This window comes from Heteronotia binoei, chromosome 21 (assembly GCF_032191835.1).
Source record: "Heteronotia binoei isolate CCM8104 ecotype False Entrance Well chromosome 21, APGP_CSIRO_Hbin_v1, whole genome shotgun sequence".
Taxonomy (NCBI): domain Eukaryota; kingdom Metazoa; phylum Chordata; class Lepidosauria; order Squamata; family Gekkonidae; genus Heteronotia; species Heteronotia binoei.
Window position 1 is genome coordinate 36,447,755 of NC_083243.1, and position 18,567 is coordinate 36,466,321.

Here is an 18,567-nt window from a genome sequence, read left to right on the forward strand (position 1 = left end):
GCGGACTGTAAAGTACTACCTTACAAGAGTGGTGTGAAATAACTTTTTGATTTTTCTATGGACATTTAATGAATTTTGGTTTGTTATGATAATAATATAATTGCATCATTATGAAAGAAATTGCTTAAGCATTTCTTTGCAACGTTATTTCTAGTGTTTGCTAATCAGTACACTGCAATTTCCGGTTTACCCATTCTCTATTTGGAAACATGTCTATGTAGAATGACTTATTTTCGTATAGTGAGGCTGACAAAGCCAATATACTCGCAACCATGTCACCTATAATGGATGTGGGTGGTGATACTCAAGATGAGGAATGGAATAAGATGGAATGGCACTTTCAGTCTCCAATCTCGCAGAGCGCTGAGGACTGAAAGTGCCTTGTTGTTTCTGGGTGCTGAGGGGTTGCAGGAACTCCCCCGGCCCCTCAGCGCCCAGAAACAATGGCTCTTTTGCAGCTGACGTGATGACATCACCACTTTTCAGGGGGGCACGCGTCAGGGTTCTGCCCTGAATGCATGCTTTGTTCCCAGTCCAAACTACGATCCCCACACATGCTTTGAGGAAACCCCGTAATGCACATCTGACTGTTACACAGGGTAGAGACACCAGACCAATTGGTGTATTCTAGGTTTAAGACAACATATCTTAATCACAGCACTGATAAACAGCTATTATTATGTTGTTGAAGTCTTTGGTGTGAATGTTGTGTTTTTTTTAAAACAGATCCTCTCCAAAAGGACACCATGTCTAACTTCTACCTGTGTTTGCTACTTGCTGGTCTCTGCATCCTTTCCAGCAGTTATCATATGCCCAGACACCAGGGTGGCCACAGTGGGCATGAACATCGAGCAGATGACCAACCTTCAGCTGAAAGTCACCAGAATAGCAGCCATTTGCCCGGTCTCAAGATAGCCCCAAACAGTGCTGAGTTTGCCTTTAAATTCTACCGCCAGATAGCTTCCAAGACTCCTGGGAAAAACATTTTCTTTTCTCCAGTGACCATTTCCACTGCCATTATGCTTGTGACTCTGGGAGCTAAAGGGACCACACTAGATCAGATGGTTTCAGGAATTGGCTTTAACCAGTCCTTGTTCAGCAAGAAGGAGATAGATGATGGTTTCTGCCAGCTCCTACAATTGCTGAACCGCCACAAGGCCGAAATTGAGCTGAGTGCTGGAAATGCCCTTTTCTCAACTGACAGATTCCCACTGAAACAGGAAGTGGTGGATAAGGCCCGTAATTTGTTCCAAGCAGATATTGTGCATACTGATTTTCAGAATGGCAAAGAAGCTGTGAAACAGATCAACAGCTACATAGAGAAGAACACCCATGGGAAATTAGTAGATGTTCTAAAGGATCTTGACCCAGAAACTGCAATGGTTCTTGTAAGCTATATCTTCCTGAAAGGTGAGGTGCTTTGTTTTTGTTTTTTTTCAAATTACATAGTGCACTTATTTCTTAATAGAACACAATCCATGTAATACCTTTTCTTGATCCCAAACTGGCTCAATTGTCAATGTTCACAAGCGAAGTAGGGTTAGCATTTATGCAGAGAACATGAGAACATAAGAGAATCCATGTGAAACTCTGTGTCACACATTGGTTAAAACAGAGGTGCCATCAGGATGTCCTCCAGCGGTGCCAATGGATGGCAATGGAAAACTGCTTCTGTTCTTCTCTTGCCTTGAAACTCCATGAGGCAGAACCTCATTTACCATTTTTGGTCCCGAAAGGGCAACATAAGGAACTACAATACAGCAGGGCTACATAAACAAGGATTTCAGTATTGAAAAACCACCACAAAAATAAGAGCAATCCCCATCTACTCAGTGGCTCTGGTTACTTTCAGGTTCATACAAAGGAGCAGAGTAGACTATGGGTCAATCCACATTGGTAGAAGCTGAAATAGTAGACAGTGCCATCTTTAGTAGACTTCCACACATCTACCTTCATTGACTTTAAAAGGGGTAGTTGTGCTTAGGATGGTTAGATTTGAGTCCAGTAGCACCTTAGGGTCCAACAAGAATTTCTGGGCACAGACTTTTGAGAGTTAAAGCTCCCTTCATCAGACACAAGCAGAGCTCCCTAACAAATGGTGCTTTGGCTTGCAAAAGCTGCCCTGGAAATGTTGTCGGTCTCTCAGGTGCCACTGGATCCGAACTGAACTGTTCTTCTGCTGACCAACATGGCTATCCTCTGAAATAATATCCTTAGGATGGCACTGATAGTCTCTTCATGCCTCATATTTCATGTAGGTAGGAAAGAAGGTGATGTGTGACATTGCTCTTTCAGTTGCCACTTGCCAGAACAAGGAAATGCTAAAATGAAGATGGCACATCACAGTTTTTCCACTTGGGATGCCAGTCTCCAGGCGGCAGCAGGGAATCCCCGGAATTACATCTTATCTACAGACTAGAGAGATCAGTTCCCCTGGAGAAAATGGATGCTTTGGAAGATGCGTTCTATGGCACTGTACCCCCCTGAGGTTTCTGCCCTTTCCAGGCTCCATCGCCTTTAGACAGAAAAAGGGAATTACTGTGTTGTTTGTGGATAATTGATAACTGGCATTGCCTCCTTCCAAGCAAAGATGATTCTATGTGTAGTTCTTGCTCTTGTGGAGGTATTTGAAGTGGCAGTGGTACATCCACATCAGTATTTTCCCTGCCCTTTCCTTGCCTCAGCCCTCTGTTGCAGTCCCACATCTGCCACCAATGCCACCAATATTTTTATGTCCATTAAAAAAATGGTAATAGCTATAGCACTATAATTTTACTTAAAAGTAAGACTCTATGCAGTGTTTAGAGGACAGCATTTAGAGTGTCAGACTAGGTTCTGGAAGATCCAAGCTTTTTTTCTGACTGGATGATCTTCTGCCAATCACTCACTCTCAGCCTAATCTACCTCACAGGGTTGTTGTGTGAGGATGAAATGGAGGACGGATTGATATAAGCCACTTGGGGTTCCATTCAGGAGAAAGGTGGAGGTATAAATGAAGTAAAATGCAGCAAATAAATACTCTTTATTGCAAAGTTATAAAGACAAAATGAGCAACTGTTGCCTTTTCCTTTATAACTATGCAATCAAAAGGGCCAGAGACTTACTTAAAAAAAAAGCTATAAAATAGTACATAGTTGCAATACATTGTTATAATGCTATAGTAATACAGTTATTAGAACTAAAAAATGCCCCCAAACCCTCTATTGCTTGTGTGTAGTAATGGTCACCACAAGGACTGAGGTGAGGAAAACAACACCAAAGTGGGAAAGACCAGAAAAATGTTTACCTTCCTGTCCATGTGATGTCCAACCACAGTTTTGACTACAAGTTTTCCAAAAAGATCATACCAAACTAGAGAAGGATTACAAGAAAGCAGGGTACAGCCTGGAACCAGGAGTAATAAAAGCACATAATGTGGATGTTCTCTCCCCAAACAGTGCTGCTCTAAACAAATCCAAAGTATAGCAAAACACATGGAAAAGCCATTGTTACCTTGAACTCCTTGCACTGCAACTGTTAAACATTAGCATCTTCTTTCCGCAGTGAGTACTGAGATCAAACCAAGAAAAGGTTCAAAATTTCAACTGGTTGTATTCAGACCTGGATGTGCTTTTGAATTTGGGTGACATTTCAAGAGTCTCATTTAAGTATGAACAAATCTTGTGACACTGTATCATATACTCCATCACCTTTTTCTTTCAAAGGTTATTGGGAAAAGCCTTTTAGTCTCGAGAATACTCAGAAGAAGGACTTCTTTGTCAATAACAAAACGACAGTGCAAGTGGATATGATGCGCAGAGATGGCTATTATTACACCTATCATGATAAAGAACTGGCCTGTGAGGTGGTGCGCGTCCCATACCGAGGCAATGCTTCGGCACTCTTCATTTTGCCTGAGAAAGAAAAACTGAACCAGGTGGAACAGGCAGTGAGGCGAGAAGCTTTGTTAAAATGGGAGGCTGGTGCAAAAGAACGGTAAGTCAAGGGAAGCGTAAGAGATGGTGAGATCTGGATTGGAGAGACTCTTTGTCAGATGTCTTAGGCCAGTGACTATCTCTCATTACATTTCTTCACAGAGCTACTGTTGTTATTTCATAGGCCCCAAACTACTCCTATTTACTAGGGACAGTCCCAGTTTCCTGGTTCTTGTCCTAGTTCCAGTTCTGTCCCTGGATTTGCTCTTTAAAATGGTGTTCGTTTCAGATGCTAGGCCATTCTGTTGGGCTCTGTTCCCTCCTCAGATGTCCTAAAGGCTAAATTTCTGAATGGGGAATTGAGGGATTCATAGAATCATAGAGCTGGAAGGTCCCTCCAGAATCATCTAGTCCAACCCCCTGCACAATGCAGGAAACTCACAAACACCTTCCCCTAAATTAACAGGATCCTCATTGCTGTCAGATGGCCATCTAGCCTCTGTTTAAAAACCTCCAAGGAAGGAGAGCCCACTACCTCCTGAGGAAGCCTGTTCCATTGAGGAACCACTCTAACAGCCAGGAAGTTCTTTCTAATGTTGAAACGGAAACTCGTTTGATTTAATTTCAACCCATTGGTTCTGGTCCTACCTTCTGGGGCCACAGAAAACAATTCCACACCATCCTCTATATGACAGCCCTTCATGTACTTGAAGATGCTGATCATATCACCTCTCAGCTGCCTCCTCTCCAGGCTAAACATGACCAGCTCCTTCAACCTTTCTTCATAGGATTTGCTCTCCAGACCCCTTATCATCTTCACCGCCTTCCTCTGGACCCGTTCCCACTTGTCTATATCCTTCTTAAAATGTGGTGCCCAAAACTGAGCACAATAATCCAGGTGAGGTCTTACCAGACCAGAGTAAAGAGATACGATTACTTCATGAGATCTGGACACTATACTTCTGTTAATACAGCCCAAAATTGTATTTATTTTTTTAGCCACTGCATCACACTATTGACTCATGTTTAGCATTTGGTCCACTAAGATCCCTAGATCCTTTTCGCACATACTACTGCTAAGAAAAGTCTCCCACATCCTATAACCATGCATTGGGTTTTTTCCTGCCTAAATGCAGAACTTTACAATTATCCCTGTTAAAATTCATTTTATTGGTTTTAGCTCAGTTTTCCAGCCTGTCAAGATCATCCTGTATCCTGTTGCTATCTTCTACTGTATTTCCAACCCTTCCCAATTTAGTATTATCTGCAAATTTAATATGCATTCCCTCTGTTCCTTCATCAAATCATTTATAAAGATGTTGAGCTGCCCTGAGCCACTTCAGTGGGAAGGGCGGAATATAAATAAATTTGAACTTGAACTTGAACAAAACAGGTCCCAGGGCAAATCCTTGAGGCACTTAATAACAGATCCTTGATTCACTTGGTCTTTAGTCCTGTGCCAATCTAAATCTATCACAGCAGCTAATTTCTGTGAGGTTTGGGTCACTCTTAAAGTCACCACATTACTTAAAGGAAGCCAGGATTTTTAGTCAAAAACACTAATGCTGTCAAAACATTGTAAAACTGTTTTTTCAACTGAAAACATTGTAAACATGTCATAGCATTTTAAAACATTTTTTTAAAAAAACAAAACAGTGTAGTCATCACAGGTTTTTATTAAACCGAAATACAAATTCCTGTTCAATGTGTCCCTCTTAGAGGCTGGGCTGGTGCTAGGGTATTTGGTGCCCTAGGTGAGCTGCCCGCTAGACCTCCCTCCCTCCCGAAATTTGAAAAAAAAACACCCAGAGAATTGTAGGAGTAATGAAGAACTTGAAACTATTTACATTTTTAACTTACAGGGCTTTTTTTATTTTAAATTTTATTTTTTTTGTAAAAAAATTTGTGAGATTAAGCAATAAAAATCGTGAGAATACTACTTGACCCTTTTAGCTGGAGGTGCCAGGGACATGACCTTCACATGACCATTTCTACTTGACCCTTTTAGCTGGAGGTGCCAGGGACAAGACCTTCACATGACCATTTCTACTTGATCCTTTTAGCTGGAGGTGCCAGGGACAAGACCTTCACATGACCATTTCTACTTGATCCTTTTAGCTGGAGGTGCCAGGGACAAGACCTTCACATGACCATTTCTACTTGACCCTTTTAGCTGGAGGTGCCAGGGACAAGACCTTCACATGACCATTTCTACTTGATCCTTTTAGCTGGAGGTGCCAGGGACAAGACCTTCACATGACCATTTCTACTTGACCCTTTTAGCTGGAGGTGCCAGGGACAAGACCTTCACATGACCATTTCTACTTGATCCTTTTAGCTGGAGGTGCCAGGGACAAGACCTTCACATGACCATTTCTACTTGACCCTTTTAGCTGGAGGTGCCAGGGACAAGACCTTCACATGACCATTTCTACTTGATCCTTTTAGCTGGAGGTGCCAGGGACAAGACCTTCACATGACCATTTCTACTTGACCCTTTTAGCTGGAGGTGCCAGGGACAAGACCTTCACATGACCATTTCTACTTGATCCTTTTAGCTGGAGGTGCCAGGGACAAGACCTTCACATGACCATTTCTACTTGACCCTTTTAGCTGGAGGTGCCAGGGACAAGACCTTCACATGACCATTTCTACTTGACCCTTTTAGCTGGAGGTGCCAGGGACAAGACCTTCACATGACCATTTCTACTTGATCCTTTTAGCTGGAGGTGCCAGGGACAAGACCTTCACATGACCATTTCTACTTGACCCTTTTAGCTGGAGGTGCCAGGGACAAGACCTTCACATGACCATTTCTACTTGACCCTTTTAGCTGGAGGTGCCAGGGACAAGACCTTCACATGACCATTTCTACTTGACCCTTTTAGCTGGAGGTGCCAGGGACATGACCTTCACATGACCATTTCTACTTGACCCTTTTAGCTGGAGGTGCCAGGGACATGACCTTCACATGACCATTTCTACTTGATCCTTTTAGCTGGAGGTGCCAGGGACAAGACCTTGTGCATGCGAGAGAGATGCTCTACCGCTGAGCTATGGCTCCCACCCCATGGCTCTGTTAGAGTAGGGTAGGAAGGATGAATGGCAGCTACAAATTCAACAGGAGCCAATTTTTAGAAACTGTAATTGGCTCTTCTTCAGCTTTTACTGTTGGTTAATTTATCCCTGCTGAGCTCCGAGGAGCACACTGTGCAGGCGCCATTCACTTTCGCACTACACAGCTGGGAAATGCAAAACTGGCTAGGCAGTGTCTGCCCTCCATGGACTGCTTTCCACTGGGGAAGGCAGGCCCCAAGGAGCACACACGCTGCACATGGGGAGGGCAGCCGCCTACTTGGCCTACTCCCACACACCGGCCATGCTTAGAGAGATACCTCAACCAACCAGTCTCTGGCTCTTCTTTCCACAGGAGAGTAGACCTGTCACTTCCGAGGGTTTTGCTGAGAACAAGCATTGATGCCAAAGAAATACTTCAAGAATTGGGCGTCACTCAGGTATTCACGGACCAAGCAGATCTATCAGCATTCACTGATAAATCCAGTTTGAAGATTTCAAAGGTATGTTTCTAAGAACTCATAGTGGAGATTAAGCCTTCCCCTTCTGTTACCGATACATGTATATTTGCCACAAGCAGGTATAGACTTATGGGTCTTCTGGGACTGTTTTATGGGCGGAAAGGTAATACAAAAGAAAAGTGGCCCCCTTTTCTTGCAAAAGCAACCCGAAATAAGCTTTCAGGTACCAAAGGGAATATGTGTCTAGGGCTGCCAGGTCCCCATTGGCCATCAGTGGAGATGGGGGGTAGGGTTGCCACCTCCATGTTGGGACATTCCTGGAGATCTGAGAGTGCAAGGATAGGGAACTCAGTAGGGTATGATGCCATAGAGTCCACCTTCCACAGCAGCCATTTTCTTCAGGGGAACTGATCTCTGTAGTCTATAGATTAACTGTTATTCTGGGAGATCCCCAGGTCCCACCTGGAGGCTGGCATCCCTAATACTTCACACTAGCAGGGTTTCACATCTGCCAATGGGTCCTTAGTTAATATAAGCTGACCAACACCAACATAATTCACCATACAGGAAGAATTTTGTAAGTGCTCAGGATACATAGCTTACACTTCCGAACAGATTTATTTTTTATTCCCACAATGCATATTTCTGGACATAATTTTTAAGAGTGTGTTCTTACATTTATGTTTAAGAATAGCCTGAAATTTCAGGGAAAAGGACCTCACAAACCAATCCTCACCTTTCCCAAGGTCAAGCTTGTTATCTTGTGTCTCATGACATCCTGTATCATTAAAATTATGATGTGCGAAAAACAGAGTCCTGGAGTAAAGGTGGTCTGCCACCAATTTAACCCCATTGAAGCCAATAAGTTTAGGACTGTAGTGCTATCTATTTAGTTGTAGAAAAGAGTAAGAGTCCAGTTACACCTTAAAGACTAGCAACATTTGTGGCTGGCTATGAGCTTTGGTGAGTCACTGCTCACTTCTTCAGAAAGCTGAAGTATTTGAAGAAATCCCCCCCCTCTGGTCATAGATCAGAAAGGGGGGTCAGTTCAGTTGCTTTCCAGACTTACCAAGGAACAGAGATTTGAAGAAATTAAATACTAGAAGACTTCAGCAAGGAAAATTCTGGAGGCTTCAGGAAAAGTTTATTTTTTTGGACCCAGCCTGACCTAGGCTTTCAGCTTCCAAGTCTGGGCAGGGATTCCCAACAATTTGGGGGGCTCCTTCCTGCCTCAGGACAGCTGCACAGCAGGGGAAGCCTTGCCCCAAATATGGCCTCATGGGCACTGTGCACACCCACCTTCCCAGCTGTGACACTGAGTCTTGTGAGGTAAGCGTGTACAGCACCCACTCTCTTGGAGCAGGGAACCACTTGCTCTTGCCTTCCAAGCCGATTGGGGCTTGGAAGGGCAGCAGCACACAGTGCCTGCTTCCCTCCCCAACCATTTAAAGGGAAGGTCCCTTTATATGGTTGGGGAAAGCAGGCACTGTCATTCTGCATGACATCTTCATGTTGAGCATGGCCCCTCCCAGAACACACACACACACACACACACACACACCAATTTCTCCATGGGGAATCGTTGGGACTTCAATCACTAGTCTGACCAGGTCAATACATGGAGAAACAGATATGATAAAAACTACTTGCTGCAAGTAGAAGGCCCCTTTGGGTGCTGAGCATCTGAGTAGACAGAACTCTTAACTGAGGTGTGGAGGAGGCAGTCACCAGCTGTGCAGTGACCTGGTCAGCTGAAGAAAGCTTTGAGGTAATGGTTTGTAGAAATCTGTAACTCTTTAAGCTAAGGAGCCTGTCATATATTAACATCTGATAAGGCATGCATAGAGAGAGCGACAGAGCAATTGTATTTTACCCATTTCTTTTGGTTCCCTTGCTCAGCCTGGTGCTGTGTTAAAAGTATGCTTGTGAACAGTTTCCTTTTAATAAATACCTTATAACTTTGGATACTCGTAGTGGTTCTCTGTAACCCATTGACCTCCACGATCTTGGACATGCTACTTTAAAAGTTTTGCCAGGGGGAAGGCAGGCAATTGGCAAATAGTTATTCCTCCAGGGGTGCACAAGGTAGTAAATGGTCCCCGTGGTGACTAGGTGCTGGCAGTGGGACACACAGAGGAAAGCTTCAGAATGTGAAAGAAGAACTGAGAGTCCTCATCATCCCATTAGGTAATTCCTGCAAAGGTCTGGTGGTGCTGGGTTACTGGAGAGAGAGAGAGAGGGAGGGAGAGAGAGAGAGAGAGAAGCCATTTCAGGTGTTGGGAAAACCTTGAAGGGCATGGTGGAACAGTGCCTGCAGGCCAGAGCAGTCCTGTTCTCTAACAATTAGTAGTTGTTCTTGCTGTTGGGATGAAGAGAAGAAGTTGTACCTACCCAACTTTGGAGAGGTAATAAATAAATAAATAAAAGTAGTACCAAACTTTAGAGTATATTTGGACACCTGTTTTGTGAATGAGTGCCATGCACATCCTATTTATGATTATTGGTATGATCACTTTTGGAAAGACTTCATCTGTCACAGTTAGACACAATCTCATAAAATGTGTTCCAGACATTCCGATTTATTAAAGAAATGTGGATTTCACCCTACAAAATGGTCACTGGATGTCAATCTAGCATGAGTAGGAGGGAGGGGAGGCAGAGACCTGCACCTCCCTTACACAGAGCAGATGCTGCCAGAAGGGAACATCTACAAAAGCCCCCCAGATCACAGATGGAATGATAAATAACAGAAATAACAACGTGACTAATATCTCCAAAGACATTAAATAATTTATTTTGCTTTGGAGTTCTGGAATAGATACGTCGCTCACTTTTCCCCACCCTTCCTTTCTCTTAATTCTTGCATTTGCTTTCCTTGCAGGTTGTCCACAAAGCATTTTTGAACATCCAAGAGAATGGCACTGAAGCTGCTGCTACCACTGTCATTGAAATTGTCCCAACGTCTCTCCCCCCTGTGGTTACATTCGACAGACCCTTCCTATTTATGATTGTAGAGCACTTTACCCGTACCATCTTATTCTTAGGGAGGGTTGTGAACCCTAATGACCACTAATCGCACAGCTGGTAAACTCAGGAGGCTCTCTTAATGCCCAAGTGCTAGCTTAATGTATGTGAAGAATTTCTTCTAGAGCAAAATAAAAAAACTGATGTGATAACCTGGAGTCTGTGAAAAAAACAAAGAATCTGGTTGTTCTTTCTCCTATACAGAATTTCTTGTCTCACAAATACTTCATTGACCAAATGGTAGCTGAGGCAGCGTAGTGGCTAAGATTATGAGCTATGAGCCACAGGGTCTTTCATTCAAATCTTAACCCCATCACAGACTCGCTAGGTGACGTTAGGCAGACCGTTGTCCCTGAGTCTTGAGTTGTCACCTGCCATAAAGGGCCATTCTTGCATGGGCATTAATGACTGGAGGCCGCAATATAACTTTTCCAGATGAATAAATAAAGTTGACCTGCATCACAGAGCTGATGTAAGGATCACAGCAAGATATTGGGTGTGCATGGCTTGAAACACTGAAATGATGTCTAAATGCTGAGCATTGTTACACAGGACATCTCAATATGTTTTATGCCTGGTATTTGTTATCTTGAAAAATAAGTGCCTATACAATCAAAGATTTAAACAAAAAACAAGCACACACCCTTTAAAGCATGCAGGAGCGATGGCTTGGAAGTTGAGCATTTGCTTAACATACAAAAGGTCATAGGTTCAACTTCAACCCTCAACATCGGAAAAAAGGAATAGGTAGAAAGTGATATGAAAGCCCCAATCTGAGACACTTCCTGCAGGGGTGGACAGGTCATTGTAGCCACTGCAGAATTTCTCAAAGAGCCAATGCTCTTCCTCACTTGGCCCCAGGGCTTTTTTTTGTAGCAGGAGCTCCTTTGCATATTAGGCCACACACCTCTGATGTAGCCAATCCTCCTACAGCTTACAGTAGGCCCTGTACTAAGACCCCAGTAAGCTCTTGGAGGATTGGCTACATCAGGGGTGTGTGGCCTAATATGCAAAGGAGTTCCTGCTACAAAAACAAAATACAAAACCGTTGCTTGGCCCAGTCCAGCCCAGGGAAAGTGGCCTCCGGACAAAAGAAATCTTATCTGGTCCACAGAAGGTGCTAATGGCCATGTCTGGATCCACCAGAGCTGCGGGACTTTGTAGCTCCTCCCTTCTTCCTTTGTAGGGGTAGGGCATGGCTGGGCTGGATGGTGAGGTCATTTCTCAGGGCCACTTTTCTCTTCTTCCCAGACTGCTCATGACTGCCATTCACAATAGACAATATCGACCCTCTCTAGGCCTAATGGTCTCAGTCAGCATAAAGGCAGCTTCAAGGGTGTTCACACAGAAATTCATATTCTGTGGCTCAAATGCCAGCGATGGACAGAAAACACCAGATATCTCCCTTGTATAATGAAAACAATGTACGGAATATCTCCAACACATGAATAATACACAAAACACTAGTATTACTTATGAGAAAAATTCAAAATGTTGTAACACACACTGTTGCCAATAAATACAATATCCAGAATAACATAAACCAAACCACCAAGTTCCATTACAGTTCCAGGCTTCCAAGGAATATGTAAAGACCTGTACAACACTCAAAGGTGATATAAATATATTCTCCAACTGTGCACAAAGTAGGTTCTCAATGGAATTTCGATCGTTATATTTCCCGTTTCGATTAATACCTTTGTCAAGTGATGCACATATGAATCACTTAAGCCTTTACTCTGAGGCTCTCTAAACCATATGTCAGCTTCAAAAATATTTATTTTAATATTTCTTCTCTCTGGAGCCTTCAGTCTCTGTAATATTCATGACTCAGTGGTACATACTTCCTGCTGGGCCAATAGCTAGTTGTTTAGTCTTTCTCCCCATCCCTGTTTTTTCATAAGAGATACTTGAAGCGAACCAATGATGATGCCGTACATTGCTTGAAAACTACAGAACATATTTATGACTCCCATGTGCAAACAACAAAACAAAAAACTGCAAACACAGATGAACTACTGTATCAAGGGCAGAGATTTCATAACACTGTTTGCCGCTTCAAACACAGGAAATAATATCACATAATCACTTGTAAGTCATGATACAATATTGAACACACAAAGCTGCCTTGTTCTGAATCAGACCACTGGTCCATATCAAGTTTTCTCAGGCTGGCAGCAGCTCTCCAGGGTCTCAGGCAGAGGTCTTTCTCCCATCACCTACTGCCTGGTCCTTTTACCGGGAGATGCCAGGGATTGAGCCTGGGACCTTCTGCATGCTAAGCTGAATGAATCAGCTCAGATCATACAGTTTTCTCCCTCTGAGCAACCTCTTATTGCTGTGCACTGATTATTGATATCTTTCAACAAGCATGGCATGGTCTCAACAGCAACTCTTCCATGGTACCCCATAACTTATCATTGAAACTAGAGTGGTAGTGTTCCTGATGGGTGTGGTTTTAGAACTATCAAGCCAGAAATATTTCTGTATATATAAATCCTGAGCATTTGTGACATTTTACAAGTTACAGTGAATGCACGTACAATCTTTCTATAGTGTACACTTGATGTTTTTCATATAGTTCTACTCACTCAGATCTCAAGAAGGAGAATCACCATTCAACAGTCTAAGAGAGGAGTAAAGCCTTCAAGCCTTACAGAGTTGGTAAAGATTCTACTCTGAATAGGGAAGGGTGGTAGCTCAGTGATAGAGCATCTGCTTGGGAAGCAGAAGGTTCCAGGTTCAATCCCCGGCATCTCCAACTAAAAAGGGTCCAGGCAAATAGGTGTGAAAAACATCAGCTTGAGACCCTGGAGAGCCGCTGCCAGTCTGAGTAGACAATACTGACTTTAATGGACCGAGGGTCTGTTTCAGTATAAGGCAGCTTCATATGTTCACATATGTGTGTTGAATAATTCTCATCTTGTATTCAACACATGTTCAGCTGAATGTATGACTGGAAATGCCCAGTTATCCAGGTACAGGTCCCCGGTTTCATTTGTAAAATAAATGTGCTTTAGTAGGTGCATGCAAACAAAAATGTGGATGCAGAAGGTGCATGTTTTGTATCATGTGAACAGAGCTGGAGTCTATGTGATTGAGGTATGTATGTGTTCCTACTCTTACATAGTATACATGGTTCACCACGAGCATGCTTAAATTTGCCTAATGTGTCAAACATATTTTATAATTAATATCCTAAAGATCATATAGTTCTAGTTTGGTGTAGTGGTTAAGTGTGCGGACTCTTATCTGGGAGAACCGGGTTTGATTCCCCACTCCTCCACTTGCACCTGCTAGCATGGCCTTGGGTCAGCCATAGCTCTGGCAGAGGTTGTCCTTGAAAGGGCAGCTGCTGTGAGAGCCCTCTTCAGCCCCACCCACCTCACAGGGTGTTTGTTGTGGGGGAGGAAGGTAAAGGAGATTGTGAGCCGCTCTGAGACTCTTTGGAGTGGAGGGCGGGATATAAATCCAATATCTTCTTCTTCTACTCACTCAAATCTCAAGACTTCAGAGTCTCTTAGACCACTCAACAGTCTAAGAGAGGAGTAAAGCCTTACTGAAGGAGGATAGGGAAATGGCTGAGAAGCTGAATGAATTTTTTGCCTCCGTCTTCACTGTGGAAGATGAGAACTTTTTGCCCGCCCCAGAACCACTAATTTTGGAAAGGATGTTGAAAGACCTGAGTCAGATTGAGGTGACAAAAGAGGAGGTCCTACAACTACTAGACGAATTAAAAACTAATAAGTCACCGGGTCCGGATGGCATACATCCGAGAGTTCTGAAAGAACTCAAAGTTGAACTTGTGGATCTTCTAACAAAAATCTGTAATCTTTCATTGAAATCTGCCTCCATTCCTGAGGACTGGAAGGTAGCAAATGTCACCCCCATCTTTAAAAAGGGTTCCAGAGGAGATCCGGGAAATTACAGGCCAGTCAGTCTGACTTCAATACCGGGAAAGTTGGTAGAAACCATTATCAAGAACAGAATGAGTAGGCACATTGATGAACATGGGTTATTGATGAAGACTCAGCATGGGTTCTGTGTATAGACAATTTTATTAGTAACATATGGTAGCAGAACTATATCTACAACTTATAAAAGCTTAAAGTAAAAGAAAGATCTTTCTACCCCATATCTTACTTTCCCCCCACCCCTCCTTCCGTTACTTGACCCCCGCCAGTGTTTCTTAAAAAAAAAAAAAAGTATTAAAGGTACCCTTAACTATTAAGAAAAAACAAAAAAACCCCAAAAGTTATATTCTTATTTTAAAAACCTTAATCATCAAAGATTGTCCAATGTCCTTTTATTTTCCACTCTTTTTCTACGTATCTTCTGAATTTCTTCAACTCCAACTTAAAAAGTTCCAAATCATAGTGTCTTAGTTTTCTTGTTAATTTGTCCATTTCACTCCATGACATAACTTTTGTAATCCAATCCCATTTCTCTGGTATTTTTTCTTGCTTCCACAGCTGCGCATACAATGTCCTAGCAGCTGAGAGCAAGTACCATATTAAAGTTCTATCTTCTTTTGGAAATTTTTCCATTTGTAATCCCAGCAGAAAAATCTCTGCCACTTTGTTGAATTCATATCCCAAAATCTTAGAAATCTCTTGCTGGATCATCTGCCAAAACATTTTAGCATCTGCCAAAACATTTGTGAAAGGGCTAAGACTCAGCATGGGTTCTGTAAGGAAAGATCTTGCCTCACTAACCTGTTACATTTCTTTGAGGGGGTGAACAAACATGTGGACAAAGGAGACCCGATAAATGTTGTTTACCTTGACTTCCAGAAAGCTTTTGATAAAATTCCTCATCAAAGGCTCCTTAGAAAGCTTGAGAGTCATGGAGTAAAAGGACAGGTCCTCTTGTGGATCAAAAACTGGCTGAGTAATAGGAAGCAGAGAGTGAGTATAAATGGGCAGTCTTTGCAGTGGACGACGGTAAGCAGTGGGGTGCTGCAGGGCTCGGTACTGGGTCCCATGCTTCTTTAACTTGTTCATAAATGATTTAGAGCTGGGAGTGAGCAGTGAAGTGGCCAAGTTTGCAGATGACACTAAATTGTTCAGGGTGGTGAGAACCAGAGAGGATTGTGAGGAACTCCAAAGGGATCTATCTGTTGAGGCTGGGTGAGTGGGCGTCAATGTGGCAGATGTGGTTCAATGTGGCCAAGTGCAAAGTAATGCACATTGGGGCCAAGAATCCCAGCTACAAATACAAGTTGATGGGGTGTGAACTGGCAGAGATTGACCAAGAGAGAGATCTTGAAGTCGTGGTAGATAATTCACTGAAAATGTCAAGACGGTGTGCGTTTGCAATAAAAAAGGCCAACGCCATGCTGGGAATTATTAGGAAGGGAATTGAAAACAAATCAGCCGGTATCATAATGCCCCTGTATAAATCGATGGTGCGGTCTCATTTGGAGTACTGTGTGTAGTTCTGGTCGCCGCACCTCAAAAAGGATATTATAGCATTGTTTTGGCCACTGTGTGACACAGAGTGTGAGACTGGATGGACCACTGGCCTGATCCAACATGGCTTCTCTTATGTTCTTATGGACCTCTGCTCCATATGTTGATCTAAAGTCTAGTGCTTATTCTGATGGATAGCAATTTACATACACACTGAACGCAACAGAGCACATTTTTTAATTTACATTGGTAAATTGTACTAAATTGATGGTCACATAAAAATTATACGATTATGAGCTATGAGCCGCAAGGTCTTCCATTCAAATCTTCCATTCTCCTCTCCTTTTATGCAACCATGGGCAGTTGCATCCCTGCCCTCCTGTAGAGGGCTGAACATGGATGGACTGGTGTAAAGAGACTTTTTGTGGTTCTGGTTCCTGAATTTTTACACCAGAAGCAAAAGCCGGCAGAGAGGGCTGGTATGAATGACCAAGGGGAGGGATGCAGGCGATACCTGGACAGTTATAGTGATGGAAAGTGGTCTGGGAAAAGATGCTATTGGTGGGATACAGAGCATGCTTTCCAGCTGGGAGAGATAACACCTCTTGATTAGAGGGCAGAACCCCCAAGGCTTAGCACTTATCACTCAGACCACAGAACACATGTATGGAAGGGTCCGAAAGAGAGACCTGTTCCTTTGTTTGGGGCTCCTTCTTGGTTTCAGTTGGAGGGGAGGGGACTTTTTCTGGGAATTTCTTGGAGCAGGTGTTTTGCCATGAAGAAAGACAGAGGTGAATTATGCTAAAGAGAGTTGCTGGTGCACCAGGGCAGGGACAGCCTGCAACTATGCAAATGAGAGGTAGCAGCTTTAATTAGAAGCTCTCTTTATGTTTATTTTCCTTACTGGGCTTCAATTATTCTCTCCAGAAAGATATGGGAACTGATCTCTGTCACCTGGAATTCAGTTATAATTCTGGGAGATCTCCAGTCCCCGCCCGGAGGTTTGCTAACGCTATGTAATCCAGGCACTGGAAGTAAGGGCAAGTTCAAGGCTTAAGGCTTTCTTTCTTAAATCCCCCCTCCCACTCACACACCTTGGCTTAAGCAAAGTAACTCTTTATTATAAAAGAGTAAATACAGTTTTGTACACAGGGTATGGTGTTCCCGACCCTCAAAATACTTTCCCTTCCCAAACCACAGATCCTGCAGTCAGAGTCCCAGAAGTGCTGCCTTCTTGATAAAGCTGGCCCAGCCACAGTCCCTCAGAAGCAGCAGGCCTCCAGTGGGAAGGAAAGTCCTCAGGGCCTCTCTCCTCACCATCTAAGAGAAGAAGTCAGCTTCAGTTCATAGGCAAATGGTCTGGGGGCTAACCCCCTCCAGAAAAAATGTTCAAAAAAAAGTGGGCCCACACCAGACAAAACTTTCTTCAGCTGAAGCTCAGCACTCCAGTCCTTGGAGAGACCAAAGGACTAGGCCCCTGCTGCTCCCACTACCCAGTTTACTTCTCTTCCAGTCACTCCCACACACACTCCTCCCAATACGAAAATTAAGTAGTTTCATTGCTCTCCCCAACAGCATATATCCCCAAAGTTCCACACTTAGTTTCAGGCAAAGTCTACTTCTTAGTTTATAGGCAAGGTGGCTACAAAGGAGCAAACAAAGTGACTCCAGTGGGGATACTGCATAATAATTGTGGATTGCAACCTTATTATCAGAGAGCTCCTAAGAACATAAGAAAAACCATGTTGGATCAGGTCAATGGCCCATCCAGTCCAACACTCTGTGTCACACAATGGTCAAAAAAACCCAAGTGCCATCAAGAGGTCCACCAGTCGGGCTAGAAGCCTTTCCACTGTGCCCCCCGCCAAGCACAAGAATACAGAGCATCACTGCTAGGGTTGCCAATCCCAAGGTGGGGGCAGGGGATCCCCCAGTTTGGAGGCCCTCCCCCCGCTTCAGGGTCATCAGAAAACAGGGGGAGGAGAGGGGAAATGTCTGCCGAGAACTCTATTATTCCCTATGGAGACTTATTCCCATAGGAAATAATGAAGAATTGATCTGAAGACAAAGAAGAAGATATTGGATTTATATCCCGCCCTCCACTCCGAAGAGTCTCAGAGCGGCTCACAATCTCCTTTACCTTCCTCCCCCACAACAGACACCCTGTGAGGTGGGTGGGGCTGGAGAGGGCTCTCACAGCAGCTGCCCTTTCAAGGACAACCTCTGCCAGAGCTATGGCGGACCCAAGGCCATGCTAGCAGGTGCAAGTGGAGGAGTGGGGAATCAAACCCGGTTCTCCCAGATAAGAGTCCGCACACTTAACCACTACACCAAACTGGCTCTCTGCGGGTATCTGGGGCTCTGGGAGGGATGTTTTTTTGAGTTAGAGGCACCATATTTTCAGTATTGCATTCAGTGTTTCTCCCCAAAATACCCCCCAAGTTTCAAAAAGATTGGACCAGGGGGTCCAATTCTATGAGTCCCCAAAGAAGGTGCCCCTATCCTTCATTATTTCCTATGGAAGGAAGGCATTTTAAAAGGTGTGCGGTCCTTTTCAATGTGACGGCCAGAACTCCCTTTAGAGTTCAATTATGATTGTTACACCCTTGCTCCAGGCTCCACCCCCAATGTCTCCTGGCTCCACCCCGAAGTCTCCTGGCTCCACCCCCAAAGTCCCCAGAT

General features: G+C 43.7%; 1 protein-coding gene across 1 annotated transcript; it reads left to right on the plus strand.

Annotated features, from left to right (window-relative positions):
* The first annotated feature begins 730 nt into the window (after positions 1–730).
* LOC132588736 (alpha-1-antiproteinase-like) lies at positions 731–10,523 on the plus strand. Its single transcript, XM_060261124.1, has 4 exons — positions 731–1,410; positions 3,705–3,975; positions 7,345–7,492; positions 10,332–10,523. The coding sequence occupies exons 1-4, from the start codon at positions 747–749 to the stop codon at positions 10,521–10,523; spliced, it is 1,275 nt and encodes a 424-aa protein (XP_060117107.1). The 5' UTR covers positions 731–746.
* The last annotated feature ends 8,044 nt before the right edge of the window (positions 10,524–18,567 follow it).